At 42.3% G+C, this 21,599-nt stretch overlaps 1 protein-coding gene across 4 annotated transcripts in view; it reads right to left on the bottom strand.

Moving 5' to 3' along the window:
* Nucleotides 1-689: 689 nt before the first annotated feature.
* Nucleotides 690-21,599, bottom strand: part of HDAC11 (histone deacetylase 11) — a 70,033-nt gene continuing 49,123 nt past the window's right edge. For all 4 annotated transcript variants that reach the window (XM_073352187.1, XM_073352188.1, XM_073352186.1 and 1 more), the window contains 2 exons: nucleotides 7,706-7,884; nucleotides 690-3,792 (listed from right to left, as the gene is read on the bottom strand). In XM_073352187.1, coding sequence (XP_073208288.1) covers nucleotides 3,550-3,792; nucleotides 7,706-7,884 — 422 coding nt within the window. In that variant the 3' untranslated portion in view covers nucleotides 690-3,549. The remainder of the gene's footprint in view (nucleotides 3,793-7,705; nucleotides 7,885-21,599) is intronic.

Here is a 21,599-nt window from a genome sequence, read left to right on the forward strand (position 1 = left end):
CGGTGGTTCTACCAAATACGTTCCATTGGGGGTTTTCTAAGACATGAGAGAGAAAACATACTGCTTTCATTTTTGAAAGCTAGTAGTAAAAATGCCAAAATGCCAATGAGTGCATGTACAGTGTTTGCTGTGGGCTAACTATGGGACCAATCCTGCAAACACTTGGGCAGAGTATAATGGGATGTGTCACTTATGTAAAGTGAAGCACAAGCGTTAGTGTTTGCAGGATCAGGTATATGATTCTCGGACTAGAATATTCTATTTCAGAAGTCAATATTTATGCATGTGAGAATGTTACGCTTGTCAGTAGTTCCACTGTGATCAAAGGGACTGCTTATGGGGAAAAAGGTTATTTGAAATGTTTGAAAAAGTTGTTTACATGAAAGGTAAGTACCCGAAGATTTGGATAGATTAAGAGTGTTCAATGTGTCTAAGATCTAAGTGATTTAGGTACACTGAATGGGACTTGTGATCCTACATCAAAATGGGTATGGATTCCCTGCAGGCTCACCTGTAACTGTTTTGAAAGTCTCACCCTAAACTATTTCATTTTCATTTTTAAAGCAACGTGATGAAATTAACTTCCAAACTTCCTTAAAGCTGATACTGAGTGTATTTTGCTGAGATTTCCGTTATATACTAAATGTGAAAAGGGGAAGGGAAAAGAAAGACGAATACAGGAGGAAAAGTCAGTCAACATTATCCAACATCATTTTAATTTCCACCAAGAGAGTAATATAAACATATTAAACACAAACAGAACACGTTTTTGAAAAGACCATATGGCACTATTACAGTGTTTTAGCTTGATACAAATGTAATTTTATAAAAATTATAAAAAAGTATAGGAACATTTTTAAGTAATATATCAGTAAAAACAACAAGGAGTCCGGTGGCACCTTTAAGGTTTTTGTTTTTGTGGATTCAGACTAACACGGCTACCCCCTGATACTTGACATCAGTAAAAATAAATCTCAACATTTTAATAGTACTTTGAATATTCTTACAGTAAGAATTTTAAAAGTGCTTTTTAATAACAGTGTTGTAACTCAGCATTAGTGCAGTGTGCCACATAGATTTTAAAGCAAATATTTATAGCGAGTTGTACAATTTTCTAAAACTAGTAGACTCAAGAGTCTGAGAAGTAGTGTTAATTGAGGTAAGTATTTCGATTACAACTAAACATTACTTAAGTACTTTACATGCTGATTCTATCACTAAGAGAAAAAAGTTGATATCCTTCATATGAAGACAGAAACCCTACTCATGTCATGAAACCAGCACTGTATAAAGAGAACATTAAGAAGGCAAAGAAAAATGGCTTCTCCAAAATATTTATACTACTTAGAAAACTATGATCCTATGCCACAGACAGTATTTAATACAAAAATCAAATTCTTTACATTTAATAGGTGCACCTAATTCTCCACTGAATAAATTATTTTGTTGACAATTCATGGCATTCCAAGAAAGCCTGATTTCAAGATTTTGTAGTTAATATATCTCAGTAATTAAGTAAGCCTTATTTAGATATTTCACAGTATATTTATGTCTGAATTAGTATGTGATTTTGTTTACTATCAGTGACAGCATCTTACTGCTATGTCTACTGCCAAATCTTTGAGCAAGTGAAAAGTGCAAAACTGTAATAGAACAAAAACCCACTGCCTGCTGTTACACTATACAATAATAATGGTAAGAGGGCCACTATACTTCTGAAAACCATGGTGTAACTTAGAGGTGCCTCAGAGGTTACCTTTTCAAATTACATCACTTTTTAAAATTAAAGTTCTTTATTGACTGTCTAAGGATGCAAAAATGTTGAATATTCACCACTCTATTGTTAAAGCCCTTATTTTTAAAGGGACAAGAAACTTAGTTTAAGAACCAATCCCTTGGCCCTCATTTGCATATTATAGGACCTGAACATTTCTTACCCAAATTTTTAGTTTGTTTAGAGAGGAAGATTTTAGTCAGTATGAGAAAAGGGAATAAAATATAAACTAATTCATTTACTCTGTAAGATGGTATGGTTTAAGAAGTGAAACAATTGACCATTTTTCTCAGTATTACACATAAGAACGTTTATACAAACATTAGCACTGAATTGATAACTAGAGGTGAATTGCACAACTATCTTCATTTTAAAAAGTAAAATATCATTCCTTTATTTCCAATAATTTGGAACATCCAGTAATGTTTCATCTAATTTGCATCTCTGTTTTTACAAATGCATTAGGAATGGTTTAATGGACATACGAATAGATATATTTTTGTTAACCACTTCCCAGTACCAAACTTAAACATGGGCTAGAAAATGATAAAATATAATGCAGAATTATTTTTATCTTTTCTTGACAGGAAAAGTTGACAGCAGTGTCCATAATAATTGCAAAGAATGTAGCTAAACAATTTATTAATAAAATTGGACTCTAATATCTACAGTTAGAGAGGAAACTCAATAGTTTATAATTAATTCAAATGATCACCCCTGGTTTTCAGATGATCACTCGGTAATTTTTATTTTTGGATAATAAATTCTTGATCACTAGTGTACTGAATTCTAAATTCACTTATTTTTTGGAAAGATTTCCAGTGCATGTAAATGTGAGAGGTTGTGATTCTTTAACATTTTGAATGATGTGCTGTTGTCGGATTAACCAGAGGTGCTGAATTTAGAGCAGAACATTTACCAAATAGTGATGCACAATCCTCATTATTATTACAGGAATAATAAATATACAGAGAATGGGGGAAGGATTTCCGACAATTGTTTGGATCAACATGGTTCTCTAATGTTACAATAAAATATGCCAAAGTGCACAATTAGTGGTACTAGAGTATTGTGGAAAATTCCGCCAAAACTACATGCACATTGTCACAACTGTCACATTACCCTTCACACCTCTCTTGTCTGTTCCTCTCTGTCTCTTGATTTCTCAACACCACTCCTTTTTCTGCTAGTCTTTATCTCATCTACTTATGTACATTTCCAAAATGTACTATCAAAATCAAGAAAATGTAGGTACAGCACAAAAACAATTCAATTTGCATTTTTATTGTCCTTGCAATTATTGAAAAGCCCTCTCATTCAAATGGTTCTGCTCAGGGCTTAAAATTTCCCTCCTCCCATCTACTGAAAGAACTGCACCATTACTAAGTGGCCTGGGACCATCTTCAGAGCCTACCCCTAGAATCCTTTCAAGAACACAGTAGACTTTCCATAAAAATAAGAGAAACAATTAAAGCTAGTTATACTATATATTACAAACAGAAATACACTGCCCTTGAGTATATCTCTAAATTAATTCTCAAAGATCTGCCGCCTTTCATACCATAGCTACTCCAGAGTGCATCAGAAGCAAGTTAGATACTTGCAATCATTCTGGGACTAGCTAGTATCTCTACTTTGTTAATGTTTTATAAGCAAATAAATCTCTCTCTCTCATGTTATATTATATTAACTCTGACAGAGCAGGGGAGACTTTTTGTTCCTATGTATAAACACTATACAATTAGTGAATTTTCTTTCTAAAACATAGTACTGTCTCACTGTAATGACAGGTTAGTTAAATCTAAAATGGATTCTCTAATCATCAGTTCTACCTTGGGGTTTTTAGCTTCACTGGTTGCTAGCTCCTTGTCAATAAGCCCCAGGTTGTGCAAATTAAGAATAGAATCAGCAATTATCCGTGCTGTCCTCTTCTGATAGCCTCCAGATGTCACCATCAAGATAGGAATTCTGTGGCTTCTGGCAGCCCTGAATACCGCTTCATCTCTTTTAACAATTCCCTGCATATTTACAAAAATGAAAAACAAAGTGAAATTATATGAATGTCACTTACTTTATATTTTTACTGGTATGGATTTGTAGCTTGTAGCTTATGCTTTTATGGCTTTATATACATGAGAAATTACCATTATGTGATCTACATGCTTGATTTTCTAAACAGGAATACAATGAAAATCTGTTAAACAATTATTTAAATTATTTAAATATCCCTCTAGTAGTGTATCAAACAGTATGCTTTGGCTTTCTATACATGAACTTTTCAAAGACTATTTATTATTTGTATTACAGTGGTGAGTAGAGGTCACAACAGATTGGGGCCCCATTGTGCTAGGTACTGTACAGACTCATAGTAAGATAGTTCTTGCACAGAAAACCTAGACACCACAGAAAAGGGGTGGGAAAATGAAGCATTATCCCCATTTTACAGATAGAGAACTATAAGACATCATAGCCCTGATTCAGAAAGGCATACAAGCACATACTTAACCACAGGAGGACTACTCGCATGCTTAGGATCAAGCGACTTGCCCATGATCATATAAGACATTCCTAGCAGAACCAGGAACTCAACCCGGATCTCCAGTCCAAGTCCTGTGTCTTAATCACAAGATCATCTTTCCTCACCCTTCAAAAAGGGTACAATATGACTACTATAAGAACCTATCTACGTACTGTACAGTTGAATGGGGTCCTTCATGATCCTGACAGTAGAGAATCCAACAAGAGCACCAATCCCAATCTATTTCTTACTAACAGAGGGGAACATTCTAAAACATGAGAATAATAGGACAGACTAGGGATCAAGAGCTTCTATACTGTCACTGAACTCATTCTTTACTGCATGCAACAGAGAAGCAAAGTTTACTAGGTTCAAGAAACCACCTTTGAGGAAAAGGGAAATTCAGAATTACTTAATGAGAAAACATATTAAAATCCACAAGTATGGACAAAGTAAGGATAATCCTAAAAGACGCATAATAAAAGGTGCAACCAACCTACTACAACTCCTCTCCAAGACAATAATAAAAGTAAGAAATGTTGCTTCACAATGGACTGTTCAGAAATCAAAAGGTTAAAAAATTACTATAAATAGAGAAGGGGGAAAGGAACTAAACAAGAATATTGAAAATCACAACTGTGGGGAAAGAAGCGGCCAAAACAGGTATAAAATGAGTCTGTGCTAGACAAAGGGCTTAAGAAAAATAAGATCATCCCTTATAAATGCATCAGGGAAAAATACTGGAACAAAATTAGAAAAATGAAAAAAGGGTGAAAATGAATATTTAAATTTGGCTATTTTAACTGTTTTTTAAAATCTATCTAAAGATTTTTTGTTTGTTTAAATGTACTGTACAAGGACAAAGGGTTTAACTAGGAATAGCAAGATGAAATTAAGATTAAAAATTTAGGCTGAACATCAGCAACAACTCCGGTGTAGCAGATTCTTAAGTGAAATATTAGAAGCTTCAGCAAATGGTACATTTTAGAACAGACTAGACTCAGATGTAGAAAAATATACTATAAGGAAAAATTCTGAACTTGCAGAAGGATAAGCTAGATAACCCAGTAGCTATGATTCTGTGATTCACAGAAATCTAAAAAGGGACAACAATCATTGCATGGCTAGAGCACTTTCTATCCAAGGATGTCAAAGTGCTTTACTAACATGAATGAATTAAACCTAATCGATTAGGGGTATGGAACGGCTGCCATATGAGGAGAGATTAATAAGACTGGACTTTTCAGCTTGGAAAAGAGACAACTAAGGGGGGATATGCTAGAGGTCTATAAAATCATGACTGGTGTGGAAAAAGTAAATAAGTGTTATTTTCTCCTTCTCAGAACACAAGAACTAGGGGCCACCAAATGAAATTAACAGACAGCAGATTTAAAACAAACAAAAGGAAGTATTTTTTCACACAATGCACAGTCAGTCTGTGGAACTCCTTGCCAGAGGATGTTGTGAAGGCCAAGAGTATAACAGGGTTCAAAAAAGAACTAGATAAATTCATGGAGGATAGGTCCATCAAGGGCTATTAGCCAGGATGGGCAGAGATGGTGTCCCTAGCCTCTGTTTGCCAGAAGTTGGGAATGGGCGACAGGGGATGGAGCACTTGATGATTACCTGTTCTGTTCATTCCCTCTGGGGCACCTGGCATTGGCCACTGTCGGAAGACAGGATACTGGGCTAGATAGACCTTTGGTCTGACCCAGTATGGCCATTCTTATGTTCTCACACAAAGGAATAATCCGTATCTTAAATACGGGGAAACTGAGGCACAGAAAGACAATTCAATAACTTGTCCAGTATCACACAATTTAGAGAGCCAAAAATATAACCTAGATCTCCAGATACTCATTTATGTGCTTTAAGCATAATATTATCTTTATTTTGTTTACAACTGGGAGTTTAATTCAAACATTCTGAGAGTAGAAAATATTTGTACGGGAGTCCAAACACTTTGAGCTAAAATAGTCCTTTGCTAATCTTGGTTCCCATTTCAAGAAGAATAGTTTTAAATGAAATATATATATTTCAGTACAGCACATAGTATATCCTGACAGAGCAGAAGTTGCATTCCAAGACCATTAAAAAAAATACCAACAGTGCAACTAATTTCTCAATAGGTTCTTTTCAGCCTGCTTAAATATTTACATCAGAGAATACTTAATAATAAGAACTATTCTGATGACTCTTTGCTTGCTTAACACTTTGCAATTTACAAATTCAGCATTAAATACTGAGCTTCTCTTCTATCATCAATGACAATGGAAAATGAGCATCATCACTCAGACACTAAACACCAATCCCATCGCATGCAATGTCATTATTAAAGCTTCTTCTGAAATGTCTGTATCCCAAAATATTTTAGCTGATTTCTCAGAGCTCAGGATCGGATTCATTAGAAAATTTCCTAAGACAAACATGTATATAAAGCAGTATTTGTTGCATGTTATCAGCAAGCATGTATTGAGAGCAGATCTACGGACACTTAGAACTGCCTCAGCCCACACAGGACAAAGCGTGGATCCCTGAATCCAAAGGGGAACTGTGCCAGAAGCTAAGCCACAGCATTGCTAGTAGCACTTAGTTGATTGCCCGGCCCCATCTTCTTCCACCAGCTTCTGCACGCTCTTTACTTGCCGACTGTGGCAGCCCTGGCAGAGAGGGATGAAGACTGCTATGGGCTGTTACAAAGTGGCCTGTGATCAACTGTTCTCCATGTCCCCTGAGGCTAGGACAAGTAGTAATTGGCTTAATTTGCAGCAAGGGAGGTTTAGGTTAAATATTAGGAAAAGCTTGCCAGTTCTAAAGGTAGTTAAGCTCTGGAATAGGCTTCCAAGGAAGGCTGAGGAATCCCCAGCATTGGAGGTTTTTATGAACAGGTTGGACAAACACCTGTCAGGGATGGCCTACGTTTGCTTAGTGCTGACTCAAAGTAGGGGGCTGAACTTGATGACTTCTCAAGGTCCCATCCAGCCCTACATTTCTATGAAATTTGAAAACATTCAGCAGGAAGGACTGATTCACATATCAACTTATTCTTTTTTCCTTCCCTGGTGCCTGCACTTAAGGTTTTGCAAGCTCTGGGCCAAGAACAAGGACAGCTAATGAATTAAATGCTAGAAAATGATAACTTACAAAACTGCAGTTGCTATGTCTGTCCTTTCCTGGGGACTAAGAGAGGAAAGACAAGACAAGAGGGAGGGGAAGCTCAAGATCTGGGAATAGGGTGATAAGTTTCAGCAGAAAAGAACCATCAACTGGAAGGATGCGACTAGATTCTGGGGAGGTTCCAAAGCTTCAGAGCTAAGGGGGCAAAGTTGTGGTGAATCCAGCCATTGATACCGGTATTCACTGGGGAAAACCGCCCCCAGTAAAGTCTGTAGATATTGTATTGTTATACAAACCTGAGGTGAAATAGCAAGACCTCCCAGTGGATCACCATCCAAGATATCAGTTCCAGCGTTATAAATGATGATGTCTGGCCTCAATTCATTTAATGCCCCTTCCACATGTGTTTGTACCTTCTGAAGATATTCTGTGTCCTCTGTACCCCAGTCCAATTCAACCTTCCGCTTTATGGCTCCTAAAAAAATATTGGTTTAATGATACTGAATCAAAGAAACAAAAGAACATGCTGTGAAGGAAAAAGCAAGATTCAGAGAGAAGCAAGATGAAAAGCATAAAGATTACAATTTATGAACATTTTGAAAATATACAGAATTTCATAAGATTTTAACTTAAAAACATTCTAGCAACCTTTCTCCCTCTCCCCTCCCCGCCCCCCAAAAAGCTGCAGCTAAATTAAACACTACAACCTGGGAACATTTTACATTTAAAAGAAAAAAAACAAGCATAATGAATAAAAGAAATCATAATACAGAGGGACTATTATTGAATAAAAGTAATCTCCATTTATATTTATCCCATAAATATTCAACAACTGGGAAGGAAATCAGTAAGAATATCATCAAACTGACAAAAGACACAAAGGCCTGAAAGTAGTAAAATAAAGATGTAAAGAAAATTTAATTGCAGTGCAGGACAAATGCTGGCATGAAAGGCTGGTAAAACAAAGACCATTAAGATAAATTATTAATATTCATTTATATTACAGCAGCACCCAGAGGCTACAATCAGAATCAAGAGTCCCTCTGTGCAAAGTGCTGTATGGATGCCCAAAACTGCTTACCATCAAATATCCTTATCAGGTGTGTTGGCAAACACTAATTCATGCTAATTGATTATTTTGATGTCAGCAGGGTTCTGTATGAATCTGCCCCCACAGAACTGATTGTGGAAGTGGGGCCTAATTTAAGTTAAATAACTACAAATGGGTGAAGAGAGACATCGGATGGTGGATAAGGGTAAGAGAAAGGACACACAAGATTCTATAGCCTAGCTATGTGCACAGAGAATTTTGAAAAACTTACAAATACATTAAAATACAAATTGACAAATCAAATCCATTTCAGACTTTCTTCAAGGTAGGGACTGTGGCTCATTATCCTGTAGGTGCTGTACAAAACAAACTGGTGCTCTAGATCCACTGAATATAAACAAAAATTATAATGATCAATAATAATTTGTCCTAATAATCTTTATGAGGCTCATTGTTGTATTCCAGTCCTCATCCAGCTTTGCAGTTGTTCTGTCCTTCCATCTTTCTTTTATTCCTTTCATACTCTGCTTCCTTTGTTTGATATTATTTTTCATGATTTCTGTGCTTGTTGTTACATGAATATTCATAAAATTATGCACAGCTGTACTCCTGCATACAACTGTGACAGTATCCCCCATAAGGCTTTTTGGAAATATGCTTATGAATGTGTGTGTATATATATATATGTCATAACTGGAATATGTTTTATGATACATATGCCATGTAACATATCTCTGTAGAGGTTATGATATACTGAATCTCTTAATCCTATTTGTATGCATGTATCATTTTTGTATTTGAAGTTATGAATATTGGCTGTATACTTGTCTGATTCTAAGTAGGTTTTAGTGAAGCAGTTGGTCAGCTTCCTGAGAAAAGACTATTCTCAGTAAGTGCCCAATCAAGAAGCCCTTAACCCAACAATGAACTTGGAGACGCCAATCCACATCTGAGCTTTCCCAGGGATGTGGCTTGGTTGGTAAGGAACTCAGTCATGCATGGACGTGTGACTTGCCCAGGTGACTCCAAAACTCCATTTTGTAGCTGGACTTTGCATAGGAGAGAGGAGGGGGTCTCCACCCATAAGAGAAAGTCTATTTAAACCCCAGGGAGACCTCTCCATTTTGTCTTCAGCTGGCTAAAGAGAGATCCTTTCCACCCCCAAAGACACCTGAAAGAAACTGGAACAAAGGACAGTAACTACAGGGGTGTGAGTGACTGCTGGACGCAGACTAGAAGGAAACTAGTCTGTAAAGGAAAGCTTACTGGAACTGGTGAGGTTTTATCTGTATCCAGTTTGATTAGACATAGACTTGTGTGTTTTATTTTATTTTGCTTGGTAATTCACTTTGTTCTGTCTGTTACTACTTGTGATTTTATTAAATACAGAAAGTAGGATTTAAGTGGTTCCAAGTTTTATTTATTAATAAATAATTTTTTTTATTTATTAATTAACCCAGAGTATGTATTAATACTTAGGGGGCAAACAGCTGTGCATATCTCTCTGTCAGTGTTATAGAGGGTGAACAATTTATGACTTTACCCTGTATAAGCTTTATACAGGGTAAAACAGATTTATTTAGGGTTTGGACCCCATTGGGAATTGGGCATCTGAGTGTTAAAGGCAGGAACACTTCTTAACTTGCTTTCAGTTAAATCTGCAGATTTGGGGTACGTGGTTCAGACCCCGGGTGCTGGCGTCCTAAGCTGGCAGGGAAAGCAGGGGTAGAAATAGTCTTGGCACATCAGGTGGCAGTTCCCAGGGGGTTTCTGTGATCCAACCCATCACAACAACTATGGACAATACTTAGCACGTTCAGGGGAAACAATGTGATAGCTGGATGGAGTTTAAAAAGAGGAGGGAAACAATTAGTAGAGAAAGAAAGGTAAGTGTTGTTCTGATTAAACCATTAAATGTCAGTTCTGACAATCATGGACCGATATCCCACAGCTCTCAGGTACCATGTCCTCATCTTCAGCAAACACAACCTAAGATTACAATGTTTAATTGCTTACTATGTATTGTTGCCAAGTTCAAAGTAGCTCAAGTGACATTTTTGGGAGTGTGAACACACAAGATTTTTCTGGTTCAGACTCTCTCTCTCTCTCTCTAAAAAGAAATTAATGCTAATACTTCTGTGGATATTAAGGAAGGCTGCTATCAATATTCCCATTTTACAAAAGGGAAATGGAGGCAAAAAGAGGTGGCATGTCTGTTTTGAAGTCACACATTGACTTAATACCAGAATTGAGAATGGAACCCAGTCAGGCGTGCTGGAACAATTTGTATAGTGGTAGTGCGGAGAGCCATTGAACCAAACTGTAAACTTTGTACATGATAGAAACCACTTCAAGCCAGGGAGAGCGGCAGCAACCCCCAGCATCCTTAGTTCCAGTGCCAATTAACCCAGTGGTCCTGACCTAGAGTCTTCTGCATCAGCATAAGACTATCTTTTCCTTATCTGTTCCTGAAGTGTTTCCTTTCCCTCTTTTCTCTCTCACACCTGCTTTCTCTCTCCCCTGTCCCTTCCTCACTGTCTCTCTCTGACTTTCCTCCCTCAATCTTTCACACTGGCCCTCTTCTCACAACAATCCAATTCCTCCCCACTCCTTTCCCTCAACACTTTCTCTCCCAAATTTGTTAGTAATTTCACTGATCCTGGTTTCCTCATATCATGGCTGCTCCCTTGGGATGTGTTGCTGCTTAGAGCAAAGTAGTAGCAGTTCTGACCTCCTATTCCTACCCACTTGACCACACCAGAATCACAGTGATGTTAGGGAGCTTGCAAAGAGATCAGTGAGTAAAAGAGGGAGGAGTCACCAGGACAAAGAAGGATGGTCAGGGCATGAGTCTAGGGCAGGGGTGAACAAACTTTTTGGCCCAAGGGACACAGCGGGGTGCAAAACTGTATGGAGGGCCAGGTAGGGAAGGCTGTGCCCCCCAAACAGCCTGGCCCCTGCCCCCTATCTGCCCCCTCTCACTTCCCACCCCCTGACTGTCCCCCTCAGAACCCCCAACCTATCCAACCCCCCCCTGCTTCTTGTCCCCTGACTGCCCCCTCCTAGGACCCCCTGCCCCAAACTGCCCCCCAGAACCCCACCCCCTATCCAAGCCCCCTTCTCCCTGTCCCCTGACTGCCCAAACGTATCCACACCCCCACCCCCTGACTGGCCCCCTGGGACTCCCACGCCCTATCCAATCCCCCCTGTTCCCCGACCCCTGACAGCCCCAGAACCTCTGCTCCATCCAACCGCCCCCTGCTCCCTGTCCCCTGACTGCCCACCAGGACCCCCTACCCAAACCCTCCACCACCCGCTTCCCATGCCACTCGGAGTGGCAGGAGCTTGCAGCCCCGCTGCCCGCACAGTGGCATAGCTGCATGGGGGGGCATGACAGCGGGGGAGGGGCCGGGGTGAGCCTCCCGGGCCAGGAGCTCAGGGGCTGGGCAGGACGGTCTTGAGGGCTCGATGTGGCCCACGGGCCGTAGTTTGCCCACCTCTGGTCTAGAGCTTGGAGGAGCCAGGTTCAAGTCCCTGTTCCTCCATAGGCTTCTTGTGTGACCTTGGGCAAATCACTTAGCATCTTGGTGACTTGGTTCCCCAACTGTACAACTGGGATAATAGCTCTTTCCAGCCTCACAGGGGTGTTGTGAAGATAAATACAATCAAGACTTTAAGGCACTCAGATACTACAATAACAGGAACCATACAAGTATGATATATTTCTGGGGGGATGCTGCATGACTGTGCGCCCACAGAAAATTCCCCCGCCCCGATTTCCTGCGTTTCCCTGCAGAAAACGGCAGGGAAGCCGCACAAGCATAGGGGGCAACCATGAGTAAAGTCTTTTGGCGGGGATTGCCCCCCTCCAAACAGAAGCAAGGCAGGGGGGCACATAGGGTTACATACCACTGCCCACCCCCATTCTGCCAGCACAGAGCTGCCCACTGATGGAGGCTGTGTCTCGGCTCTGCTGTTTCTGTAGCTGAATGCCTCCTCCTGGGTCCTAGTGCCACTCGTGCTCCCCCTCTGCGTGCTAGGAGCCTTCCTGTTTTCTGTGCAATACTGAGTGCCCATGATGAGGCTGGGTAAGGTGGAATGGGGGAAATGAGGGAAAGGGGGGTGAGGAGGTGGGGGTGAAGAGGCAGTGGGGAAGGGAAAGGGGAATGGGGGAGTTAGGGGAGGGGGATGGAGAAGAAAAGGGGATAGGGGAATCGTGAGGGGAAGCAGAAACCTGGCATGCGGCATCCCCTTGGCAGCAGCTGGGGCTCCCCCATTAAGCAAGCCCATCAAATCCTCACCCTGAGAAGCCCTACTCCCCTACACATGGACCCTGCCAACGAGCCCCCCACACCTGACCCCCACCCCACTGAGCCCCAACCAGCTGCACTGGGACCCTCACCCCATCAAGCCCCACTCCCCCAGCACCCAGGCCCCCCCAATGAACAGCCCACACCCAGACACCCTCCCCGCCAACGCCCATCTCCCCACACCCAGAGGCCCCCCACCCACGAGCCCCAACCACCTTTACCTAGATCTCCTGCAGAATCCCATTGCCCCTGCACCAAGAACCCCACAACGAGCCTTCGTGCACCCAGATCTCCCACTGAGCCTCCCGCACCCAGATTGTCCCACACAGAAACCTCTCACCCCACACCTGGATCCCCCCACATTAAGCCCCTCCACACTTGTATCCTGCTGGACTGAGCCTGCCCACCCACAACTGCTGCAGCTGTTGCAGAGGGGCAGGGCCCCGGGGTTTTTCTGGGGCAGGCCCAGCCCTTGCACTGTTATCAGGGTCAGGTGCAGCTTCACTGCCGAGTCTCTGTACCGGGGGAGGTCGGGGCTTCTGGGTGATCTCCTACCTCAATGCCGCCAGCGGCCTGTCCTCCCCACTGTCATGCTGGAGCCACAGTTATTTATTGACAAATAAAATTTGCAGAATTTTAAAATATCATGTGCATAATATTGTGGTGCAGAATTTTAATTTTTTTGGTACAAAATTCCCTCAGGAGTAATGATAGATAGAGGAGGAAAACTTAGCTGACTGCTCAGAAGCCCCAGGAGTAGTTTCTAGTAGTGAAGAAGAGGAGCTGAAGGGGAAACTTCGCTCATCTTGATTATGAGTCACATTTCAATTGGCATGAGTGAGAGTGCTACACGCAGGGGGAAAGCATCTGATTGGATATGTATGGCTGGTATGACTAGGAGTCTTTGTGTTTTCCATCTTAGCAAGAAAATACCAAGTCTGTTGGAAACAGAACTGTGACAACTTTAGCAATTGTCTTTATTTTCAGAGGCTTTGGGGTGAAACTCACCCCAGTGCAGAGAGAGCCTATGCCTTCCAAATGGTTTAAGGCATATATTCATGGCCTAAAAATAACTGAACTTGTATGTAGATGATTAAATGGACCATCTATACTAGGACGAATGTCACCTTTTAGGTACTGTACACACACTTATTTAATAAAAGTCTTACAATTAAGCAACATGCAAAATGTTAACAGGATACTAACATAAATTTGATATGCTTAGTTAATAAATTGAAGAGGCAGCATGAATTGAACAAAGGACCACACAGCAGGAAATGTAGAGTAGCAAACAACAATTCACACCATTTTTTCTAAATACAGCTACAGAAGAGTTGCCATTTAAAATCAACACACGTGCTCCATTTTTTTGGAAAAGTTATAAATGAATTACACTCCATATCTTAGAAAACATTGTTATTTGATAAATAAGTATAGGAATGCACTGACCAATTTTGTTTTAACTTCATCTGTTAGTAATTTTTCTGTTGGTAGACATGATGTACCCTTGACAAACATTTTTGATGTAATACTTTGAAATGAGTATGCTATTGTGTAAACACTGGAGTTAAGTATTTGAAAAATAAAGAAAGATGTACTGCATTGCATGTGTTCCTTGTCAATCATCCAAATTAAGCAAGTATGCTATTTATCAGAGTGACAGTTATATTAAAAAAAAGTAAGCAGAAAGAAAAAATTACACACTGCACTCTGACACTGTAAACAAATCAAGCCTGCCACAGACATTTGCATCTTATCAAACTGAATCAAAAGATCAATCCAAATTTAGGCTTTTTCCTTTTAATTTAAAAAGCCAATTAATTAATTATGAGAGGCCACTATACCTAAGGGATACACCATGGTGAAACACCAAATACCCAGAATTGTGAGAGTATTCTATTTCTTTTCACAATGCTTACAGGGTATTCAGAGGTTTCTCATTTTCTAAAGGTTATATAAATAACAATTCTGCAGGCAACATGATCCCTAGTTACACAGAGTTAGCTAATCCTGAATGAACCATTTGTTAAAAAATGTTTAGTCTAACAAAAACATACATAAAATTCTAAGTAGTGACAGTTGTCCTTAAATCAATAGCACGTCCAGCCTATTCTGATGTTTTGCATGGTCTCTTGAATGGCTTACTAACAAGACCAGCTAATGTTGGCACCTTACATTTCAGAGGTTCATCCACTACTGAGAATACCTAAAATACAGCTAAAGATTTTTTTCTTGATGATCAATGAACTCTTAATGAATTTTCAGGTACCATTAGAGGAAGGACTCTATTGCTTTTTGGTGAACTTGTCATTTTAAAAATCAACGTGTCAGTTAATTATAAATGTAGTGAAATTCTCAATAAAACCAAAACAAAACCACTGCTTTGCACAGCGAGTTATATACAGTTGAATTCCTCTAATAACATCTGGAAGAAACATTACTTCTCATTAGAGGTCATGATACGCTGTTCTTCATAGGAGTTTCAACTAGTGCTTCAACTGCCTCATCTGAATGGTTCTGTTATGGGGTATGCCTGACCCACACTGGGCCGGAAGGGGTTAACCCGACGCTATGGGCTGAGGAAGCCACGGCCCCTCACACCAGCTGGGCATGCTCCGACTGGAACCACAGTATAGCGGAAGCAGCTCAGGTCAGTCTGGGCTGACCTTTGATGAGAGCAGATGTGTGCTGCAGGATCCAGCTGGGAGAGTGCCGGAGCCACCAGAGGCCAGCCAGGACTGTGCCTCTACCGAACCTCAGGCCAACGGAGACAAGGCAGAGATTGCCGAGGGACTCCCTGCGTTGGAAGAAGGTGTAGGAAGTGAACCTGGGAATGGTACAGTAGTGACTGTTGACCAAGACTGAGCAGCTAGATGTCAGTTCCCTGGGGCCTTGGATCAGGACCTGGTGGGCCCCTACCCCATTCGACCCACCATGGACACTGCCAATATGTGGGGAGGTGAATTGGGCCACCGGAGGCCACTACATAGACTTTGGCCACTAGGCCTTACTGTCCTGAACTGCTGGACAGCCCTATTGACTCTAGCCATGGACCATACTGCCCTGGGAAGAAGGGCAGCTACCTTGACTTTGAACACTGGGCCTTAACAGTCCTGAATCATAGAATATCAGGGTTGGAAGGGACCCCAGAAGGTCATCTAGTCCAACCCCCTGCTCGAAGCAGGACCAATTCCCAGTTAAATCATCCCAGCCAGGGCTTTGTCAAGCCTGACCTTAAAAACCTCTAAGGAAGGAGATTCTACCACCTCCCTAGGTAACGCATTCCAGTGTTTCACCACCCTCTTAGTGAAAAAGTTTTTCCTAATATCCAATCTAAACCTCCCGCACTGCAATTTGAGACCATTACTCCTCGTTCTGTCATCTGCTACCATTGAGAACAGTCTAGAGCCATCCTCTTTGGAACCCCCTTTCAGGTAGTTGAAAGCAGCTATCAAATCCCCCCTCATTCTTCTCTTCTGCAGGCTAAACAATCCCAGCTCCCTCAGCCTCTCCTCATAACTCATGTGTTCCAGTCCCCTAATCATTTTTGTTGCCCTTCGCTGGACTCTCTCCAATTTATCCACATCCTTCTTGAAGTGTGGGGCCCAAAACTGGACACAGTACTCCAGATGAGGCCTCACCAATGTCGAATAGAGGGGAACGATCACGTCCCTCAATCTGCTCGCTATGCCCCTACTTATACATCCCAAAATGCCATTGGCCTTCTTGGCAACAAGGGCACACTGCTGACTCATATCCAGCTTCTCGTCCACTGTCACCCCTAGGTCCTTTTCCGCAGAACTGCTGCCTAGACATTCGGTCCCTAGTCTGTAGCTGTGCATTGGGTTCTTCCGTCCTAAGTGCAGGACCCTGCACTTATCCTTATTGAACCTCATCAGATTTCTTTTGGCCCAATCCTCCAATTTGTCTAGGTCCTTCTGTATCCTATCCCTCCCCTCCAGCGTATCTACCACTCCTCCCAGTTTAGTATCATCCGCAAATTTGTTGAGAGTGCAATCCACACCATCCTCCAGATCATTTATGAAGATATTGAACAAAACCGGCCCCAGGACCGGTCGACCCTTGGGACACTCCACTTGATACCGGCTGCCAACTAGACATGGAGCCATTGATCACTACCCGTTGAGCCCGACAATCTAGCCAGCTTTCTACCCACCTTATAGTGCATTCATCCAGCCCATACTTCCTTAACTTGCTGACAAGAATACTGTGGGAGACCGTGTCAAAAGCTTTGCTAAAGTCAAGAAACAATACATCCACTGCTTTCCCTTCATCCATAGAACCAGTAATCTCATCATAAAAGGCGATTAGATTAGTCAGGCATGACCTTCCCTTGGTGAATCCATGCTGGCTGTTCCTGATCACTTTCCTCTCATGCAAGTGCTTCAGGATTGATTCTTTGAGGACCTGCTCCATGATTTTTCCAGGGACTGAGGTGAGGCTGACTGGCCTGTAGTTCCCAGGATCCTCCTTCTTCCCTTTTTTAAAGATTGGCACTACATTAGCCTTTTTCCAGTCATCCGGGACTTCCCCGGTTCGCCACGAGTTTTCAAAGATAATGGCCAATGGCTCTGCAATCACAGCCGCCAATTCCTTCAGCACTCTCGGATGCAACTCGTCCGGCCCCATGGATTTGTGCACGTCCAGCTTTTCTAAATAGTCCCTAACCACCTCTATCTCCACAGAGGGCTGGCCATCTCTTCCTCATTTTGTGATGCCCAGTGCAGCAGTCTGGGAGCTGACCTTGTTAGTGAAAACAGAGGCAAAAAAAGCATTGAGTACATTAGCTTTTTCCACATCCTCTGTCACTAGGTTGCCTCCCTCATTCAGTAAGGGGCCCACACATTCCTTGGCTTTCTTCTTGTTGCCAACATACCTGAAGAAACCCTTCTTGTTACTCTTGACATCTCTGGCTAGCTGCAGCTCCAAGTGCAATTTGGCCCTCCTGATATCATTCCTACATGCCCGAGCAATATTTTTATACTCTTCCCTGGTCATATGTCCAACCTTCCACTTCTTGTAAGCTTCTTTTTTATGTTTAAGATCCGCTAGGATTTCACCATTAAGCCAAGCTGGTCGCCTGCCATATTTACTATTCTTTCGACTCATTGGGATGGTTTGTCCCTGTAACCTCAACAGGGATTCCTTGAAATACAGCCAGCTCTCCTGGACTCCTTTCCCCTTCAAGTTAGTCCCCCAGGGGATCCTGGCCATCCGTTCCCTGAGGGAGTCGAAGTCTGCTTTCCTGAAGTCCAGGGTCCGTATCCTGCTGCTTACCTTTCTTCCCTGCGTCAGGATCCTGAACTCAACCAACTCATGGTCACTGCCTCCCAGATTCCCATCCACTTTTGCTTCCCCCACTAATTCTACCCGGTTTGTGAGCCCAGGTCTGCCTCAGTGACTCAGGTCCTGGGGCCATACCACTCTTAGGGGCTGACAGGGTGTATCTGCCTTATGATAGGTCCAAACTTATGTCATATAGACCTGTTAAGTAGAGTTAACAAAAAGTAACATGAATAATTTCACTTATTTCTCCCAATTGGTTTTGTGCATTTTTGTGCCCTCAATATGTTGCCCATCCAGCTTTTCCTGTATATTAGACTGCTGGCATGGCATGAAACTTCTCATCTGCAAAATGTTTGCCCTTGTGAGATTTCATAGACAAATGCCAGGGTGGCATCATCTATGTTAGAACAACCATGAAATAATGTTTTATCCCTAGATTCTACAGCATCTAGCATCAGCATCAGCCGAAGCCTATTTGGACAGGTGCCTCACCTATGGCCTCAAAAGACGTGTGCCTAGTGCCTACATGTTTAGGTTAAATTATATATTTTAATTAAATACCTCTGCAGCAGCTTTCTGTGGTAACAAACCCATGATGCTAATGGTAAACCTGTCTCTTCACATCTAGTTGCTGCCACTTTACAAGTATGGCTGAAATATCACTCTGTTTTGCCAATGTCTAATGATTATTGTTATTGTTTCTCTTCAGTGTATGCACATGCCTCAATCCAGTGGAACATATGTCAAAAAGCAGATGCCCTTAGGACACTGAATAATGACCCAGGCAGAAGAAATCTCAAATCAGTGGCAGTACAACGTACTTCCTTTCAGACTGAAATTAGGGCAGATGCCCTTAAGACAAGAACACACCCATGGATAGTATACTTGGTAAATAGGATGAAAAATAAAGTCTGCAGATGTAGGCATCTAAGATAGGCACACTGACCTAAACTTATTACTTTGAGGTAAGCCTCACACAAGAAAGGCCAGAAGGCCAGCAGTGATAATGTAGGAAGGAACACACAAAAATAGCGCACTATGTATATGTGATGGGAAAAATACATGGAACAAATCAAACTGTTCCTGTTACTGTTTTAACTCTAAAAAGCAGCCAAATTTTGAAAAAATAAAATGTACCTCAACAGCCAAGTCTACACTCGAAACTTTTGCCAATATAGTAATGTTGCTTAGGGGTGTGATTTTACCAGCAAAAGCACTAGTGCAGACATAGTTATTCTGCTACGAGTGCTTTTGCCGGTACAGATTATTATGCTCATGGAACTAGTAAAAGCTGTATCAGCAAAGGCACTTTTGCCAATATAAACTGCATCTACACTAGAAGGATTTGCTGGTATAGCTAGACCCATAAATAATTTTTAGCACAGACTGGCCAAAAGAAAGAAGTGTAACTACAACTTCTCCTTTAAAAAAACATAAAACAAACTAAGCCCTGGTCTACACTATGGAGTTAGATCGAATTTAGCCATGTTAGGTTGATTTTATAAGCAATGCATCTACACAACCAACCCCATTCTGTCGACCTAAAGGGCACTTAAAATCGACTGCTGTACTCCTCCCTGACGAGGGTAGTAGTGCTAAAATCGACCATGCTGGGTCGAATTTGGGGTAGTGCGGACACAGTTTGATGGTATTGGCCTCTGGGAGCTATTCCACAGGGCTCCAATGTGACTGCTCTGGACAGCACTTTCAACTCCAATGCACTAGCCAGGTACACAGGCAAAGCCCCAGGAAATTTTGAATTTCATTTCCTGTTTGGTCAGCGTGGCGAGCTCAGCACCACAGGTAACCCTGCAGTCCCAGAATTGGAAATGAGCTCCAGCATGGAGCGAATGGGAGACACTGGATGTGATTGCTGTATGGGGAGAAGAATCTATGCAGGCCGAACTCCGATCAAAAAGAAGAAATGCTAATATATATGCCAAAATCGCACAGGGCATGGTGGAGAGAGGCTACAACAGGGACACACAGCAGTGCCGTGTGAAAATTAAGGAGCTCAGGCAAGCCTACCAAAAGACAAAGGAGTAAAACAGTCTCTTCGGGTCAGAGGCCCAGACATGCTGCTTCTATGATCAGCTGCATGGCATTCTAGGGGGGACCCTACCACTACCCCACCACTGTCCATGGACACCTGCAAGTGGGGAGTCTCACACAACAGGGAGGAGGATTTTGTGGATGAGGAGGAGGAGAATGCACAGCAGGCAAGTGGTGAATCCGTGCTCCCTGGCAGCCAGGACCTTTTCATCACCCTGGAGCCAATACCCTCCCAGGGCAGGTTCCCGGACTCTGAAGCCAGAGAAGGCACCTCTGGAGAGTGCACATTTGTAACTACAGTACAGGGTTTAAAAGCAATTTTGTTTAATGTTTGATTTGCCTTGAAGACTTGGGATGCATTTGCGGCCAGCACAGCTACTGGAAAAGTCTGTTAACGTGTCTGGGGATGGAGCGGGAATCCTCCAGGGACATCTCCATGAAGCTCTCCTGGAGGTACTCTGAAAGCCTTTGCAGAAGGTTTCTGGGGAGGGCTGCCTTATTACATCCTCCACGGTAGGACACTTTACCACGCCAAGCCAGTAGCAAGTAGTCTGGAACCATTGCAACACAAAGCATGACAGCGAATGGTCCTGGGTTTTGGTCGCATTCAAGCGACAGTCCGACTTTATCTTTCTGTGTTAGCCTCAGGAGAGTGATATCATTCATGGTCACCTGGTTGAAATAGGTGAATTTTTGTCAGGCAACAGTAAAAGGACCCCATTCATGCTGGGCTGTTTGTGCTTGGCTAAAAGGGATCATCCCTGAGAATAGCCACGCGGTGGGGGGAGGAGTGAAGGGATCATCCCAGAGAATAGCCATGCGCTGGAGTGGGGGGAGGGTGTGCTGCACATCCACCCGAAAACCACAGCCCCTCCTTTTAAATGGCAAACCCAACCAGCATTGTTTGCTATGGGAAAGGAGGGTGCTGCAGCTTGAAACCATTCCCACACGTTATGAAAGCGGAAGAAGCCAACCCCACGTACCCTTTGGCCTACCATGGCTGCCTGGAAACTGAATTCTGTTGCCCAGCTATGTGTGATGCGTCACCATACCGGAAGGCACTCAATATAAAAGGCAAAATGCGACCCTGTACCTAAAGCACACGTGCTCTCTGCTGTGAATTGATAGATTCTTTCACAGTGAATCACGCTTTTTTTCTCAGAAACGTATCATCTTAAATTTTACTCTCCCTTTTTATCTCCCCTGCAGGTGCAAATGTTTCTTTGCTCCCCCTATCATCTCCGTCCCTGAGGTTATCGCAGTTTAGAAGGCGAAAAAAACCACACTCACGATAACATGTTTTCCGAGCTCATGCAGTCCTCCCGCACTGATAGGGCACAGCTGAATGCATGGAGGTACTCAGTGTCAGAGGCCAGGAAAGCATTAGGTGAGCGTGATGAGAAGAGGCAAGAGGCAATGCTGAGGCTAATGCGGGAGCAAATGGACATGCTCAGGCGTCTGGTGGAGCTG

This window comes from Lepidochelys kempii, chromosome 7 (genome assembly GCF_965140285.1).
Source record: "Lepidochelys kempii isolate rLepKem1 chromosome 7, rLepKem1.hap1, whole genome shotgun sequence".
Taxonomy (NCBI): domain Eukaryota; kingdom Metazoa; phylum Chordata; order Testudines; family Cheloniidae; genus Lepidochelys; species Lepidochelys kempii.